Source organism: Solanum verrucosum, unplaced genomic scaffold, assembly GCF_900185275.1.
Source record: "Solanum verrucosum unplaced genomic scaffold, falcon-dt-bn FXZP01000229.1, whole genome shotgun sequence".
Classification (NCBI taxonomy): domain Eukaryota; kingdom Viridiplantae; phylum Streptophyta; class Magnoliopsida; order Solanales; family Solanaceae; genus Solanum; species Solanum verrucosum.
Genome location: NW_026020011.1, coordinates 5527091 through 5546175, shown reverse-complemented (window position 1 = coordinate 5546175; position 19085 = coordinate 5527091). Strand labels below are relative to the sequence as shown.

The 19085-nt window shown below is 32.1% G+C and overlaps 1 protein-coding gene across 1 annotated transcript; it reads left to right on the top strand.

Annotated features, from left to right (window-relative positions):
* The first annotated feature begins 7698 nt into the window (after positions 1-7698).
* LOC125820374 (AT-rich interactive domain-containing protein 6-like) lies at positions 7699-13999 on the top strand. The gene is made up of 13 exons (XM_049499806.1): positions 7699-8055; positions 8269-8405; positions 8494-8533; positions 8874-8926; positions 10933-10978; positions 11696-11788; positions 12509-12631; positions 12737-12788; positions 13030-13102; positions 13227-13293; positions 13385-13435; positions 13542-13634; positions 13895-13999. Exons 1-13 carry the CDS (start codon positions 7699-7701, stop codon positions 13997-13999), a joined length of 1290 nt encoding a protein of 429 aa, XP_049355763.1.
* The last annotated feature ends 5086 nt before the right edge of the window (positions 14000-19085 follow it).

Genomic DNA, 19085 nt, shown 5'->3' with positions numbered 1-19085 from the left:
CCACTCAATGACTGCCAACTATTCAATGCATGTGGGCCCGTTTTCCTGTCTATTTGACACCTTTTCAATTTGCCATACATTTATTTCAATCTCTTTTAATGGATATGGACCCCTCCTCACTAATTCCATTCCCTTCTCTTTATTTTTGCTTCACAACTTCTTCCTTCACTTTCATTTTGTGGTAAATTAATATTTGAAAATGTCAATTATTCAATTTATAATTTATTTGTCTTATTTCTTTTTTTAATTTATGTGTATTCAAAGATTACATTTAAGATACTATAAATTATTAGACTTAATATTTAAAAAAATTTATTACAAATTTGAAAATTACGTAATATACACTATTAATTACAATAATTACTAATTTAAAATATTTTTTCAATCTAATAAGAGCCTACAAACACACTATACGTTATATTTAAAAGTACTATAAATCATAATTAAAATATATATTTTTTAGAAAATTTTTTGTTGACTCTTGAAATTCTATTGGTGACACATGAATTTGAATAGAAGGAACAATATATATTATTGAAAGCTAACAATACTATAAGTTATTCGAAAATGACGTTAATGATTTTTATAAATTATAACAAATTAGCAACTAAAATATTTTTGAAAAAACATACAAAAAATTAGTTGATGAATCAGCCACCACACCGTGGACATGTATGCTTTTTGTGATTAAAATTGAGTTTAAGGGTTATTTTGGTCATTTAAGGATTTTTCTTTAAACTTCAAGCTTTATTAATAGTGATGTATTCATTTTAGAGTTAACATGAACATTTACTACCATATAAATATATATAATTTATTCAAATTTAAAATTTAAAACTATTTATTTAACGTCAGTTAAAAATTAACTTTTAAATTAATTATTAGCACGGGCTCTTCATCACTAGTATATAATATAATAAGCGGGAATAGAGAGGACCTTGGGGTCGACACGTGTTCCTTTTTCCTTCTGGACAAAAAAAGACTATACAGGCAGGAGGTCAACCTGTAAAAAAAAAGGGGGACCCATATTTTACTATTGAAGGATGCGTGTTTCTTTTAAATTTCTTTTACCATACTAAATAATTGTATAAAATATTATAAATCACGATAATTAATTACTTAAATATTTAAAAGATATAAAAATATATAAAAGATCTGATTGACTCTTCAAATTTTACCGGTGACGCATAAATTCGGACAAATGAAATAATATATATTATTTGAAAATTTCTTAGAAAGTACTATAAATTACAGTAATTAACAGCTAGAAATATTTCAAAGACAAAAAAAATTGATTGAATCTCAAAAAAAAAAATTTAGTACTACACGTGTTCCTTTTTCCTTCTTGCCAAAAAAAAACTTCATTATAATTTTTTTTCGTAATAACAAATTTTTTTATTAAATGTCACTTGCATTTTGCAGTGAACAACAAATAATGCAAAAAAGAGGGGAAAATTGTTGAAAAAAATATAAAAAGGGTTTAATTGTTCTTTCAATGCTTTTTTTACTATTGACCCCCTGAATTTTTACATCTGATGCGCCTAATTTGAGTGTATTTCACGCATTTTGCCAGGTAGGATCTGAGTATTTTTTTGTTTAAATTTTGGATAGTTAAAGTGCCTATTTGTGCACTTACAAAGTTAAAGGTCAAAGTTAAAATTTGAAGCCAAGTTTAGGGGTCAATGTATGTATTATGCCTTATTTTTAAGTCAATTTTTGACTTCTGCAAATGTTTGACGAATATAAAAATAACTTAAAATAAGTCAAAAAATGATTTAAAATAAGTTAGGAAGTGTTTGACAATGTTAAAAATAAAAGTAAGTTTCTCCCTACTTTTTATTTTTTGACTTAAAAGTCATTTATGTTTGACTTTTTTTTTTTAAACTTAAAAGTTACTTTTTTTAAGCCAATCCAAACCGTAGGATGATCATAAGGGGTCGTTTGGTAGGAGGTATTAGAAGAAATAGTCCATGTATTATGTATGATATTATTTAGTACTAGGTTTGCTAAGAATTTGGGCCTATGTATGGATTAGTTATACATCCTACATGGTATTATAGGATCTATTACTAATATCTTCCATTTGGAGGTATTAGTAATACATAAGATTTAATACCATGAGATAAGTCTATGTAAAGACAAAAATATTCCTCAAATCATTTTAATTATTTTGTTTATTTTCTTGATTTTATGTTTTATATTTATATTTATATTTGTACTAGTAAATTTATTCAAATAAATTAGCTTACAAATTATATGAAGAGTGTTGTTTGTTACTATATAAGTTCGATACAAATCAATACAATATTTGAAATGTGAGTTGTTTAATATTTACTAATTAAAAATGCAAATATATCATCACATGACGTTTGTGATATAATATATATATATAAATTTCTAATTATTTTTATTTTGAATAATTTATAAAATTGCATACATCTTAAACTACAACTTATAATTTTTATGTGTAAATATAGATGATTTATTTAATTTACAATTGTTTACCGTCTTTTCAATTTTAAAAGTAGATGGTTTATCTTTTTTAAATTGAAAATTAACATTTTTTGAGTGATCAATTTTTTAAGATGACAATTATTTATTCTCAAATAATTCAAATGAAAAAAAATAGCAAACATGACAATAAAATTGTTCTTCTCCTAGCTAGTTAGAAGGCCATAGAAAAATAATATTGTCCGGCAATTATCTACGTTGACCCAATTACATAATAATTCAAGGGTGTAACTGGAAAGAAACTTTTTATAGAGTTTTAATCCAAACACAAGATGAGGTGGGAAACAAGGAACCGAACACTTGATAAAAATAAATCTTATATTACCAATCCTTGCACTACTAATCCATGCATTACTAATCCATGCGTTATTAATTTTTGTACCAAATGACCCCTAAGTGTTTTCAAAGGGAGGCCTAGCCTTCTACTCCCTTTGTCCCTAATTACTTGTCCACTTTTGAATTGACACACCTATTAAGAAAACAATAATTTATATAGTGAGTTTACCATTTTACCTCTATTAATTATGAATTGGATGAATTAAAAACTTAAGATTTTCAAGAAGTTCTACATTTTTCAAAGTAATAAATTGAGGGTATAATAGATTTTTTTTTTTGTCCTTTCTTGATTTGTCAAAAATCAAAATGGACAAGTAATTAGAGACAACTAAAAAAGGAAAAGTGGACAAGTAATTAGGGACAAGGGAATATTATTGAGTGGCAGTTTCAAAGTTTGTTCCATTCCTCCATTCACTTAATTAATTAAGCAATTAATGTGATGATTATTTTTTATTATCAAATATATATTACGGATACTCACAAAAATCTCACTAATTTAGGAGTTAATTATTTAGATTCATGTTCATTTGCAATATTACGAATTTTACCAGTTTTGGTGTGTATGTCCAGATACATGTGTCTCAGGATACATGAGGTCAAAATTAAGTGTAATTTGTCTAGATACACTATATTCAAGTGGATTCGTATGTATCTTGGATACATTGACAAATGTCGTTCATCGCTCTCCTATGTATCTGGTATTCCAGATACATACGAATCACTCTACCTAGATATATTAGTGTGATTCACATATATATGTAATACATAGGCAGATCTCGCTCGCCTCCTTCCTGTTCTCGCATGCCTCTCTCTCTATCTCAGTGTATCTGGTAGCAAAAAAACATTTATCTAGGTGTATCTGACTTGAAATCTGGTATAAAATTATTAATTACTGATATAAAGTATAATTATTTTAAATTATAGAAAAAAATAATAAATACGATAGGAATATTCAGATAGTTAGGTAGTTTCTCTTATATATTAACACCATAAAATTAGACTCATTTCTGAACTTTTGACAAAAAAGATTCATTTCTAGCTTTTAATTGTCACCAAAGTAACAAATTATACATGATATCAAATGACTACACAAGTCATGCCAACTGATTAGTCTGAGAAATTAAGCAAAATCAGTGAATTAATCAAACAATTGTTTTGTCATACTTCTATTTCTAGACCGTTTCAAAAAGAATATTTTTTATTATTTTCTGGCAATTCTTTAATTTCAATTTTTCACATGTCATGTTTAAAACAACAAATTAAAGAATATTTTTTTTGTTGTCTTAAACTCCGTATTAAGTCAAAACAAAACAACCAAATTAGAATAGAGAGGGAGTAAATAATATATTTCATACTATTTATATTCATTCAATCATTTGTAAAATAAAGTTGTACAATTTTATTATTGGGCTTGCTAATGAGAGAGGCAAAACTCAAAACTAGTCAAATAGTTCATGTTGGTGGTCCATTTAATACACAAAATTGTGCCACAATTGGACAAAATTTGTTTTTTCAACAATTGAAGTTGACAATACATACTTCATCTAGTTATCCACAAAAAGAAAAAAAGAAGATTAACATTAGAACTAGAACATAGTATATACCAAACTAAATCTAGGATGATAAATACTAAAGTAAAATTAAATAAAGGTCTAATCTTCTATTTATTGAATGAATGGTGGACAATTTCAAGAATTCTTTTCCTCATTCACATAATTAATTTATGCAATTAATGTGATCATCATTTTCAATAATCAGATGTATACTAATTAACACCATAAAAGACTTATTTAAACTTTCATAAAAAGAAGTTTATTTTTTAGCTTTTAATTGTCATTAAAGTAAGAAATTATGCATGGTAGCAAATAATTACATAAGCCACGCCTACTACTTCAAAATACATGTCGTAAAAAAACATATACATTAATATGAAGAGATATGAATGTCCTTTAATTATGAAGTCATGAGTTACAAAATAGAGGGAGAGCATGGAGATTGTGATACTTCATTGTCACAAGTCACAAATGTTGAAATGTATTTTATTATTTTTGTTTAATCCATTTTATCTTTTTTTCAGTCCCAATATATATGACATCATTCAAATTTTAAGAGTCAAATAATTTAGTTTTGATTGTGAATTTAGACATGAAAATTTTGTTTTTTTTAATAATTTTTTTTACATATATAAAAACTACATAAAAAGTTATATATATATATACACACACACACACACACACACACACACACACACTTACATTTAAATCCAAAAATGTAGAAAAAGTATCACATCAAATACATGTATTCAGTGCGGTTCACATGTATTTGAGATATATAAACAAATCTCGCTCGCCTCCTTTATGTTCTATTGCTCGTCTTTCTCACTATTTCAGTATATCTGGTAGCAAAAATATGTGTCCAGGTGTATCTACTTAAAATGTGATATGAAATTATTAATTAGTGAGTCAAAATTTAATTATTTCAATCTATAGAGACAATCAATAACTATGGTAGCAATGTTGTGAAATTAAATAGTTTCTCCCTTTTTATTTGATAAATCTGTTAGGTTTAGGGCAAACAACTGAAATGAACACCTTTTATTATTTAGAACCATTTCAATCAAGTAAAATATAGAAAAAATGATAAGAAATGACCATTCAGGTATTTCCGTTACCAAAATTTTAGCTAAAATTTAGGGAAAGGCACAAGTACCCCTACACTATGACCGAAATTACAGAGACACACCTTAACTAAACTAAGGTCCCATTACCCTCCTGAACTCATTTGTTTTGTAGTTTTATACACATTTTGGCTTACGTGACAATTGAGGCGCGTTGGAGATGTTTGGATGCCACCACTACAAGAGAAGTGTGAATTACATGGGGATTTTCTTGGGGATTAGCATGAAAATTTGCAGAAAAATAAGTTTCCTACAGATTTTCATTCTAATCCCCAAGAAAATTCCCATGTAATTCACACTTTTCTGGTAGTGCACGTAAGCTAAAAAGGCGTACAAAATTACAAAAAATGGGCTTGGAGCCGGGGGGGGGGGGGGTAATAGGACATTAATTTAGTTAAGGTGTGTCTTTGGGATTTCGGTCATAATTTAGGGGGTACTTGTGCCTTATCTCGCTAAAATTTCAAAAATTACTAAAATTGGCCGAACCTTATGCTCTTCTTCTTCTTCCTTCTGGTTTCGCCATTAATAACTTCTTTTCCTTCTTTCTTCTTTTAATGCGTCTTCTTAGTTGTTTTTTCCTTCTTCTTTAAAATTTGACGCACTATAAACATGAATCGTTTCGAGCGAATTATATATCAAAAGACTGAAAACATTGAGATGATTTCATATCTAAAATTTGAGACTATTTAGAGGTGGTTTTGAGTTGACAAAGATTGAATAGTGAATGTATACTTCATGTATAGACAATGTATACTTCATAAAAATTTTGCGCGGGTTAAGCTCAACCCACCCTGCCCCCGCCCCTCACCGCCCATTGCCATCCCTACTCCTCCTCCTTCTTTTTCTTCCGCATCGTCTTTCCTTTTTCTTTCTGTGTCGTTTTCTTCTTTGTTGTTTTTTCTTTTAAAATTTGATGTACCGCAAACGTGAATTGTTTCGAGTGAATTATATATCAAAAGACTCAAAAATATCGAGAGAATTTCATATCTAAATTTTGATACTATTAGAGGTGATTTCCAGCTGATCGAGATGAAATAGTCAATGTATACTTCATATATAATTAAACTATATTTAGTTTTTTGAGTATATCGTCATGTATAGATACACTATATTAAATAGCCAGTACTCATTATATACTTTATATGACTTTTAACAAACTTTATTATATATATAATCAATGTATACTTTCAATGATTTTTTAATTATATGACTATATTTATGGTAAACTAATTACTAATTTATTATATATAATTGAAATTATTCCTAAAATATATTAAAAAGACCAAAATAAAACATTACTAGTAAATTAAGTACCACTTTAGTCATTTTCTCAAAAAGTCTCATATAAAGACAAAGGAATTAACTCATATCCTACTCACACTCTTCAGTTACTTGGTGCCAAAAATATTTGAAGAAGCAAAAGCCGCCATTGGAGGGTAAAGCTCACGATCGTTTCCTTCTTTGTTAAGCTACTTTGCTTCATCAACCTCCGATTTTGATTGCAAATTCCTACCTGTTGCTGAATTTGATGGATTCTTGTAAGTTTTTTTATTCATCGGCATTACTTGTTTAGCTGTTGAAAGTTGCTCTGTTTTTGAAAAAAATGAAAAAACTAAACACATTTGAGATGTGGATGAAGTTTTGATGTTTTTTTCCCGGTGAATTGATCTGTGGGAGGACCTTTTTTTAGATTTCATTCTGTTTAGAGTTAACATACGGGGATGAGAAATATGATTTTTATTTTTTTCTGTTTGTTTTTGTATCCTGAATTCTGTTTTGATGAAACTAGAGTTAGGGTTTTTGTGTGTGTGTTTGTGTGGAGGAATGCATTCTTTTGCTAATAGATTTTATATGTAAGGGAGTTTGGCCATGAAAATTGAGAGAATTTGAATAAAAAAGGTACTTTTTTCCACTCCAAATCACTCGCAAAAACTCAAAAACAACTCCAATTTATATTCACAACCAAAAACAACTCCAATTTTCAAATTAAAAATTGGAGTTGTTTTTGTGAGTGATTTGGAGTGAAAAAAGTGAAATGAGTGATGCATATCAGTTTTTTTGGAAGTTATTTCTCCCCTTTCCTTTTACTTTTGGGTGCTTTTTCTTGAGGAGATGAGTATTAGAATGCTGAAAAATTTGATACATATGAATGTTGCCTGTGACTAGTTGTCAGAATGGATAAGGGTGATGTACCTACTATTGATGCTGGAACGGATGATGAATTACATAATATTGATGAAGGAGAAGCGAATGAAGTTCACCTGAGTGAGAAAATGATCTATGAGGTCAATCAGAATGGTAATGATTTGACGGTTTCAAGACAAGAGGACCGTCAAATGAAAGCAAATCCAACAACTGTTACCACTGATGGTGATGCTAGGTCGGACGAGTTTTCGAAAGTGAAACTCGAAGTTACTGATTTTTCTATTGGAAAAACGCCAGAACCAGCTAGTCTAATGTTTTTGATCAATCCTTCAACTGCAAATGCTGGACAGCATAGTGGGGAAGCATCTGAGAATATTTCTGCTATGGTACATACTCTAATATACTTTTGGAGTCATCTTTGCTGTGTTATTTGGTTCTTGGGATAAAATAATTCATTTACAAGTACTAAACTTTTAACTATGTGAAATTGTTGGAGGCCAATTTTTTTATATAGTGTGCATGTGGAGGTTATATCCGATATTTTTTTTTTATATAGTGTGCAATTGTTTTTAAATTGATCATTTGTTTTCAAATTTTAGATGGCTGATGGTGAGGATGATGAAGGCTCCCCTGAGGATCAAGCTGCGTTTATAGGAAAACTAGGCACCTTTTATCGGGAGAAGGCGATGGAATATAAACTACCAAAGTTTTATGGTCATCCGCTTAATTGCCTAAAGTAAGTGTATCATGGTTTTATCATTGAGCTTTTTTATTTTCATCTTGTTCCTGGTACATATTATATATTGTCATGTTCTTCATGCTAGGTTATGGAGATCTGTGATCAGATTAGGTGGCTATGATCGGGTAAGCCTTTTATTCTGCACTGGTCGTTTTTGTTAAAGGCTTTTTGCTGCTTGTTCACACAGCCGTGTGAAAAGCATCCCTGGAGGGCCATGTTTCTCTTTCCAAATATCACAGTGTGAACCTCGAGTTGTTAGAGAGGGTATTCTTAATTTATTTTTAAGAAATAAGCAATGTAGCTCCGTTGTTTATAGTATAATTAAAAAAATTCAAGCGGTGGTTTTGTATTTTCTTCTGTTACTAGATTAATTAATGATGCAATATGCTATTAGTCTGTGAGATGAATTTTATGTTATTCCACGTACTTTTGATGGTGTACTATTAAGCTACTTTATCTCTGTAGGTAACTGGATTAAAGATGTGGCGGCAAGTGGGAGACTCCTTTAATCCCCCCAAGTGAGCATTTAGTTGGGCCTGGTTATTTCTGTTTTTCTGGCAACTTGATATGAATATTTCTCCTTTACTCGTCAAACATAGACTTCCCCAATAAATACTATGTAAGGGAGATGTTGTCTGTCATTGTTTTACTAATGATGTGCCAAGATTTTGAAGTTTATTTCTGTTGTTTTGGATGTGAAATGTTACAATATATTTTGGGTACATGTGAGAGGAATAAGCTGCTTGGTTGCTAGAACAGTATATCAGAAGGTGGTAGAAGAACAATTGTTCTTGAAGTGTATAAAACCTTAATAACTACTCCCGTTGTTTCAAATGTTTGTCTGGTTTTGACTTGACATAGACTTTAAAAAAGTAAATAATTTTTTTGAATCTTGTAGCCTTGGATCAAAATAGCACTTGGTCCAGTTATTTTGCTTAAAATAATAACAATTTTTTCGAATTACAGAATTATATGAATTAGGGAGAAACTCCATGAAAGGAAAATTAATGATTCATATAAATCGCTTAGTGGGAAATGTCCCCAAGAAATCCAATGAGTAACATAATCTTGTTATATAGAAAAGAGCAACTATTGCCTTTTTCTGATGAATCGTATAGTTTTACGATTTCATCGACTAAAAAGGTTATCAAATGAATGGTAATTACTATAAAGATATGACACCTGGACCCAACTCAATCCTTGCTCATGAGCGGTGGTTTGTCCATTTCCATATAAAGCATCCAATTTCTCATCCCTCTTTCGATGTGGGATTTCTTAACATTCCCCCGTACGCCCAGACCTCAACTAGAGCGTAAACCGTTATAAATGGGGACCCAACATCGGTGAACAACAAACTGGGATGAGTCTAACTCTAAGATATGACACCTGAGTCTACCTCAACCTCAAAAGCTAGCTCTTGAGGGAAGGTTTGTCCAAGTCCATATAAGGAGTCCAATTTCCCATTCCTCTTCCGATGTGGGACTTTTTAATAATTACAATTGAAATGATCGAAAAGGAAATGTGAGTTAATGTATGCTCAAGGGTTGAAATTATCATAAAAACACTTTAAAAAGAAGAGTCCCTTAATTACATAATTTTAAATGGAAATTGGGAATTGAATTCATTATAAGATCTATTTATCCTTTTTAGAAGATAGTATGCTGCCACTCGGATTCGAGCTGAGATGCATTAACATTGCTTCCTAAGAGCAGTGTGTCTACCAATTTCACCATAGCGGTCTGTCTTGAACTCATAATAGCATATGAATAAGCAATTTTCGAAATTGAGTAAGCTATTTTAGTTTAGTAATGACTAAAATAGATCAATGACAATAAAAAGTTGTTCAAATAAGGTTGAAGGTTCATTTTAGATTTGAGTTTAGATAAACCAAAAGATGCGTAGAATGTACCAAAATGTCCTTAATCTTGTGGTCTTGAATGTGTCATGTGAGTTGTGACACGTTGAAAGTAAGAATCACCAAAAAAGGGAAGAGGCATTCTTTTCTTTGAACTTGGTAACTTTGGAAGGAGGCATTCTTTTTATAGCGGATAGAGTATTAAAACTACTAAAATTGAAAATACGAAGAAAACATGAAGTGCTTTTGCAAAAATAACAACATAGATTCCAACATCAAGCTATAAGCTTAGTTGCTCGGACTCTACTTGTGACACGTTGAAATTAAGAATTGTCAAAAAGGGAAGACGCATTCTTTTCTTTGACCTTGGTAACTTTGGAAAGAGACATTCTTTTTATAGCGGAGAGAGTGTTAAAACTACTAAAATTGAAAATACGAAGAAAACATGAAATACTTTTGCAAAAATAACAACATAGATTCCAACATCAAGCTATAAGCTAAGTTGCTAGGACTCTTCACTTTTGGTGCTACACCCGTGTCGACACTACTGTTGAGAATTTACTGGAATGATAATCAACTGAATATATAAAACAATACCAATGCCTTCTATCTACTACTATACGACTCTCTAAATGTGTTTTTTGGGGCTTTGATAATCTTCTTTCTCAGGACTTGCACTACTATTTCTTGGACATTCCGCAGCTTCTATGAGAAGGTAATAACCTGAAGTTCTCTTCCCTTGATAGTTATTAACATATTTTGACTACTGTCTACCATGCTGCTAATATTTGGTAGTGGGTAGGTGGTTTGCGATGTTATCTTTTATGTGGGTTGTATGGGGAGAGGGAGAGAGTGTTTGAAGGGATAGAAATTGATTTAGTAAATGTAAGGATTAGCCTTTTTATCTCTAGTTTCATTTTTGGTGCACCTATTTTGAATGTCTTTTATAGAGGACCATATTTTGGTATAGGCTCTCTATTTCTTGGTATACGGCTTGTATACGGGATTTTCCTCAATCATTAACAAATTATTTAACCTTATCAGAAAAATTGGTGGGTGCTTTGTGAAGTGTCAACTTAGAAAACTTTTTGTAACAGCCCATCTTTTGTGGCCTATAAAGTCACTTGAATAGTTTGTGTTTGCTTCTTTTCATTTTTGTGGTTCTGCTTTTCTTCTTCTTTAAAGTAGGTTTCATTACATCTTTGATTTTTCAATTGGTTATATCACTGTGAGATGGCTGCTGGACAATAAATTGTTTAGCTTTCCACATTTTGAAATGCCAAACTTAGATGTTTAAGTTGAAGAAAGAACTTCATCTCCATGCATCTATGCTTATATAGTGATTTTGAATAGAATTTGTTCTAAAAAGTTATCTGTCTCTTGCTTTTTGTTTCTGTACATTCTATTATCTCATGATTTCTTTGTATGTTAGTTGCTTCTACAATATGAAAGGCACAAGACACAAAACGGAGAGCTTCAAGTTCCTATTGCTCCTCCTCCTGGTTCTTCGGGTGTTGACAATGAGGTAATGCTGTGTTTACATTGTTGTTATGTGATGTATCTTCACATCTGCTGTATGTTGTACACCTTTTAATTGATATATGGGGAATCCTATTACCCTAAGTAATTGAATCATCGACGTATTTTGACTTTGATCAAGTTCTCAAAGTTGATCATGGAGATCCTTCTTTAGTTGACTTCGACGGAAATCAGTATGACCTCACTTTGGGATTAGGGCCACTAGGAAAAGACTTTTTTAAGTAAGGAGTAACTCGATTTAAGATTGGCCTTATATGGTTGTGCCCATGTGTAGCTTAAGTTTCTATTTGTTATTGTACACAATGTGTAATTATTTCTTTGTTTTTTTTTTTATAAAAAAACTAACTCCAACATGCATATGGTCGACTATTTTGAAGGAAAGGAACAACAGTTGCTTTGAAGACATAGCTAACTCAATTCAGATGCATACTTTTGCTTTCTTTTGGTGTAAACTATAAATGAAGCATAATCAATACTTCGTCTGTTACAATACCTATAAGAATTGGATAGGGATTTTTTATCTCACTTGTAATTACTACAACACTTACTTAGTACTAGCTTTGTATGACAATTACCTTTCTCTAAAAAGGACATGTAGCTAATAACGAAAAGTGAATTCATTGTTCAACCAGAGTCCAGGAGGCAGATCTAGCTTTTGAAATTTATGGGTTCCTACAAAAATCAACTATTTAAAATAATTCTGCAGGGAAGTGGTTACCAAATTTCTGCATCAGGAAGAGCAGTAAGAGATTCAGCTGCTCGTTGTAGGCTAGGCTGGCAGGAGCAACACCTTTTTGGTTATGGTGAGGTTGCTGAGCCAATTGTAAAGGTCTGCTGCTGAATCCTTGTAGATGTCTTCGGGGATTGATTTTCTTAAGTTTGATCCTGTCTATTGCCATGTACAAGTAATTTTGGTGTTTTTCATCTTTTATAGGACAGGAGTGCCAACTATACGCCAAAGAGTGCAAAGAGCCTAAAAACTAGTGGTAAGATTGTTCATCAATTCTTTGCCAACTTGACCTCTTCATATATCTCTATCATTGAGCTGTTTTCTCCTCACCATTTCCCAATATGAAGTCTGGCACTCTCCAAAACTTTGGCCTTTAGTGGCTGTTAGTTAACACTAACTATATCAGGATCATCATCCGAGAACTTTAGTTTTTGCTTTAACTCATACTCTTATCAAAAAGGAATAGTGACCGTAGAAAAGCTTCTTGTTGTATTCAGGTTCTCTTAAGCACCTGGGACAAAATGAAGTGGAGCACCCAATGAAAGCTTCAGAAACTGAAACATCTAAGCCGTAAGTCATACTTTATCACCCAAAAGAAAAAAAGTACTAGGAACTTCAATAGTATTTCTCTATCTCTCTCTGTTTTTGGTTCCTTCGTTTCTGATGTAAACATAAATTGCTTTCCATCTGCCAGGTTGGATGTCCAAGTTGTTGATGTTGGACCCCCCGCTGATTGGGTGAAAATCAATATTCGTGAAACAGTAAGTTCCTCTCAGAAGTAAAAGAATTAAGAACCTCTAGATTATGCATTTTATTTCTCTCATGTGATTTGTAATGATTTTATGCAAACAGAATGATTCCTTTGAGGTCTATGCTCTGGTGCCTGGGCTTTCACGAGAGGAGGTATAATACCAATCGTGCTACTTGTTTCCATCAAGTGCATTCAATTTATTTTTGTCTTTTTACACCATCTCAAAGCTCTAATGCCATTATTTCTTGGTAAACATAGGTACAGGTTCAATCTGATCCAGCTGGTCGCCTGGTCATTACCGGTCAGCCAAACCAATTTGACAATCTTTGGGGTGTTATTGGCTTCAAGAAGGTACACACCTTGCTATTTATTTTACTGATTTTGACTTTGATAGAGTAATTCAATCGTTGCCTTACTTGCATCTTTTTGGACTTGTAATTTTCTCTGGTAAAGAGAAACTGTCATGCAGAAAACTTAATGTTTCTTCAATGGATCTGAAAACTATATCGTTGTTACGTTTCTATTTGTTGATCACAACACTCTTAAGAAGTCTACGACAATCAAAAGGCTCTCCATTTGTAAGTTGGCCTGACATAGTTTTTTTTTTTCAGGTGGTCACCTTACCTGCTAGAATTGATCAGCTTCGGACCAACGCTGTTTTCACCCTTCATGGGTGTCTTCATGTACATGTGCCCTTTGCGCAGCAAAATCGCTGAGTTGACAATGCAGGAGTATTGGTAGTTGGCCAAAATTGTGAATGCTTGGCCATAGTTGTTTAGTTGTTGTTGATGATACTGTGGGTCAAAAACTTTGAATGGCCCAGATATAAAAAATGAGGTATTTCGGCTTCAGCCGCCCCAGTAGAAACTTAGAAGGCTTTTCAAAGACAGATGGATATGTGATGAACATAGCTTGGAGTAGTATGCTGTCTTGATACTGAAACGTATCTCTCTTTTTAGTATTTGACAATTCTATTATAATCTCGAAATTATTGGCAGACACATACTTTCTTGAAAGTTCTCTTTCAGAAACACCATTTTGAGTTTGAAAGTTAAGCCAAACAGGGTCTTGGTATATAAGAGACCTGAAGCTGAAGGTGGTGGAAAATGTTTATCAAAATATCAGTAACACCACCTTCATTGTTGAAGACTCATATAGCATCGGTAACTATCTATCATGGAGTTTTTCTCCTTTCAAGCTCCTTGCATGTGGTTTAATTGTGCGATTTGTTGGGGGGGTCTCAACTCCCATCCCATCTCCCATCCACCCCCTAAATCTTTTTCTTTCTTAGTTAAGCCTAGCCTACTGTTCCTTCTCAACATTAGGTAGATGATTGCGAAGGAGATTTGCTTGAGAATGGAGAAAAATGTCCAGTTTTGGAGGTTGAAAATTGCTTAATTGGTAGCAGGAAAGAAGAAACTTAAGGAATAGTGTTACTTTTTGGAGCTGTCTGGAGAAAGAATTGGTTCTATCAAGGAGGAGTAGATTATTTAAAACGTACAGGAAGGAAAGAGAAAAGCTAGTACGGAGAATATTCTGTTGGGACTTGGGAGCGTCACCCCTAGAAAAGGGAAGTAGATTATTTAAAACGAATAGGAAGGAAAGAGAAAAACTAGTATGGAGAAAATTTTGTTGGGAGCGTCAACCTCCATAATGGGCCCTGCAATGCAAGATCTGGATAGCTCGAAAAAATAGTAAGGACAGGAATGCACTTTTTAGGTCAGTCTGATTATGGGATGTTTTGTGTACTTGAGCTGTCCTTTTGCAATATTGTATTATTGCTTCACTTTTGATAATTGCAATCCAAAAGGAAGTGATTGTGATATATATAAGCGCATCATATTAGGAAGTTCTCAAACAAAAAATTGGAAAAGAGAGATGCTATAAATCTCAAATAATTGATTAAACTAATACCTATTCCGTTTAGTACTTCAGTTACTTATGTTGCGTATAATGTGAATCCCGGCCTTTCGAGCTAAAAGTTCAGAATTTGGGCATATGACATTTGCACAAAGGTCACATTTTTATAGAAACAATCCATACAGTTTTGGTATAACAATATGTGTAAGTACTAACTCTTAACATTGGTCAAGCTGTCTTTACCAAAAAAACATTGATCAAGTTGCTGGTTCATGCCTACAACTCCACTTTTTCTCGAGTCGTTATAATTTATACCTTAACCAGAACTTGAATTATGTTCCTCTGTGAGGTTTGGAAGATTCACTGTGCTGATATCAATGACGATGTTTACCATTCAACAACTAGAAAAACCAGAAGCTCAAGCCAAAATTTGTGATATTGCGGTGTCTATTATGTTATCAGATTAATCTGAAAGAAGAAACAGCCTGCACATTGCAAGAAACTTCAGACATTGATTCACTTGATTATAATATCAGATTAAATGACTTGCTTAACCGTTATTGCACAAAATCCTCACTTAACAAACAATAAGCCATGAAGATATCATGCACAAAATAGGACATTCCAACATGATATTATCGATACAAAACTTATTCGCACGAGTAATATCCTTTCTGTGATCTAACAGAATCTGTGATACTAAACAGCCTTAGAAAGGAAATGACGCATATTGGTAAAACTGTGAAAATATATCCATCAAGCCACAAAACATTTTGCAAAAATAGACAAAATTTCTGGTGAAAACTGAGTTAATATGAAATGTGATGCAACTTACTTCAACATATCAACACATTCAAACTCTTAAATGAAAAGCTTGAGTGTGTCGTTGATGACACTGCCTCGTGAGACAAATGAATAGAAAGATTTATGTTTGGTTTGAGAAGGGAATATTGAATCCAGGATTCAAAATCACTCACAAGCTTGGAAAGAAATGAGGAGAATATTTTCTGTATTCAGAACATCACTCGTAACAATCCACAATGAAATGATGGCGCCATTATATGGAATTGAAAAAACATGAATTTGTATTTTATTCATGTAAGCTCAAGAAGAATCAGATTATTTTTTGCAAAATCAGAATTCGATTATGCCTTATATATATCTCGCGTGCAGGTGGAGAGAGGCAAATCCACCTCTTTCGCCTTTAACCCCATTTCTCATGTATACAAGCACATACTTTTTTTTTTCTATATCCCTTTACAAAGCCTATCGAAGTTTACAATTCCTTATTACGAAAAAGAGAGTTCTTCCTAATCCACGAGGGACACTTTCTTTTGAGATACTATAGACATTTTTGTGATGCATATCTTCACTCAAAAAACTAGCAAACACAAAACCGTATGTGCTTGTACCTAATTGATCCTCCATCTCACTTTTTCCCTTTTTCCGTGATGGAGAAAAGAAACTAATTTCAACGAGTTTTTATAGTGAAACTTCTCTTCTTCTTCTACAGATCACAAATTCAGATTAAGTAAATGCACACGCATGCAAGTCAAACCTCTTAACCCCTTCCAGTCCTAGAGATATGATTGTAATTAATTCTCAAACTTCTCGTCAACGTTTATATGGTTAATGCTTCCTTTAAGATTATCTAATCATATATATAAGGAACTAAAAATTGAAGAGCATGAGAATTTCTATAAAAATCCTACTAGTAGACAAATCTCCTTCTCCTCCCTCACCTCTCTCACATCTCGCTTGCCATTCTCTATCTCGCTCGCGTATCAGTATCCCGATTACATGCGAATCACATCAAAATATATTTATCTAGTGTGATTCACACATATTTGAGATACATAGACAAATTTTGTTCGCCTCCTTCATGTTCTTACTCGTCTCTCTCGCTATCTCAGTATATCTGGTAGCAAAAATATGTTTCTAGGTGTATCTACTTAAAATCTGATATGAAATTATTAATTAGTGAGACAAAATGTAATTTTTTCAAACTATAGAGACAATTAATAAATATGGTAGGAATGTTATCTACTTAGATAGTTTCTCCCTTTTTATTTGGTAAATCTGTTAGGTTTAGGGCAAACAACTGAAATGAACAGCTTTTATTATTTAGAACCATTTCAATCAAGTAAAGTATAGATAAAATGATAAGAAATGACCATTCGGCTATTTCTGTTACCAAAATTTTAGCTAAAATTTGGGAAAAAGTACAAGTACCTCCTACACTATGACCGAAATCTCAGATACGCATCTTAACTAAACTAAGGTCCTATTACCCCAAACTCATTTGTTTTGTAATTTAATACACCTTTTGGCTTACATTCTATGCAGTTGAGGCGCGTAGGAGATGTTTGGCTTACGTGGCACACTCCAAGTAAAAGGTGTATTCTTAAAATTACAGAAAATGGGCTCAGGGGGTAGTATGACCTTAGTTTAGTTAAGATGTGCCTTTGGGGTTTCGGTCATAGTCTAGGCGGGTACTTGTACCTTAACCCGCTAAAAATTCAAAATTACTAAAACTGGCCAAACCTTCTACTCTTCTTCCTTCCAGTTTCGCCATTAATAACTTCTTTTCCTTCTTTCTTCCCCCTCCTCCTCTTTTTTCTTTTCATGCCTCTTCTTAGTTGATTTTTCCTTTACTTTGAAATTTGACGTACTGTAAACATGAATCGTTTCGAGCAAATTATATATCAAGACGCGAAACATCGAGAGGATTTCATATCTAAAATTTGGGACTATTTAGAGATGAGTTCGAGTTGATCAAGATTGAATAGTCAATGTATACTTCATATATAATTAAACTATATTTAGTTTTTTGAGTATATCGTCATGTAGAGATACACTGTATTAAATAGTTGATACTCATTATATACTTTATATGACTTTTAACAAACTATATTATATATATAATCAATGTATACTTTCAATGATTTTTTAATTATATGACTATATTTATTGTAAAAGTAATTACTAATTTATTATATATAATTGAAATTATTCCTAAAATATATTAAAAAGACCAAAATAAAACATTACTAGTAAATTAAATACCATTTTAGTCATTTTCTCAAAAAGTCTCACATAAAGACAAAATAATTTACTCATATCATACTCACACTCTTCAGTTACTTAGTGCCAAAAAATATTTGAAGAAGCAAAAGCCGCCATTGGAGGGTTAAGCTCACGATCGTTTCCTTCTTTGGTAAGCTACTTTGCTTCATCAACCTCCGATTTCGATTGCAGATTCCTACCTGTTGCTGAATTTGATGGATTCTTGTAAATTTTTTTACTCACCGACATTACTTTTTTTTATCTATTGAACCTTTATCTATTGAACCTTGCTTTGTTTTTGAATAAAATGATAAAACTAAACACATTTGAGATGTGGATGAAGTTTTGATTTTTTATCTGGTGAATTGATCGGTGGGAGGACCTTTTTTTAGTTTTCATTCTGTTTAGAGTTAACATACGGGGATGAAAAACATGAATTTTTTTCTGTTTGTTTTTGTATCCTCATTCTTTTTTGAAGAAACTAGGGTTAGGTTTTTTTTTTGTGTGTGTTTGTGTGGAGGAATGCATGCTTTTGCTAATAGGTTTTATATATGAGGGAGTTTGACCATGAAAATTGAGAGAATTTGAAAAAACGAGAGTACTTTTTTCACTCCAAATCACTCGCAAAAACTCCAAAAAACAAACACGATTCGCTTTAAAAAGTTTCTTTTCTTGTAAAAAATTGAATTTGAAATAAAGGTATGAAATTTGTAGAGAATCATATAACTAGTGGAATGAGTGATGCATGTCAGTTTTTTTTGGAAGTTATTTCTTCCATTTCCTTTTTCTTTTGGGTGCTTTTTCTTGAGGTGATGAGTATTAGAATACCGAAATTTGATACATATGATATGTTGCCTCATGTGACTAGTTGTCAGA

Bases quoted from the DNA above. Each gene is read 5' to 3' on its own strand.
- LOC125820374 (XM_049499806.1), top strand. From the start codon at position 7,699: ATGGATAAGGGTGATGTACCTACTATTGATGCTGGAACGGATGATGAA. The intron at 12,632-12,736 runs GTCTGCTGCTGA...CATCTTTTATAG, and splicing joins TTGCTGAGCCAATTGTAAAG to GACAGGAGTGCCAACTATAC. The intron at 12,789-13,029 runs GTAAGATTGTTC...TGTTGTATTCAG, and splicing joins AAAGAGCCTAAAAACTAGTG to GTTCTCTTAAGCACCTGGGA.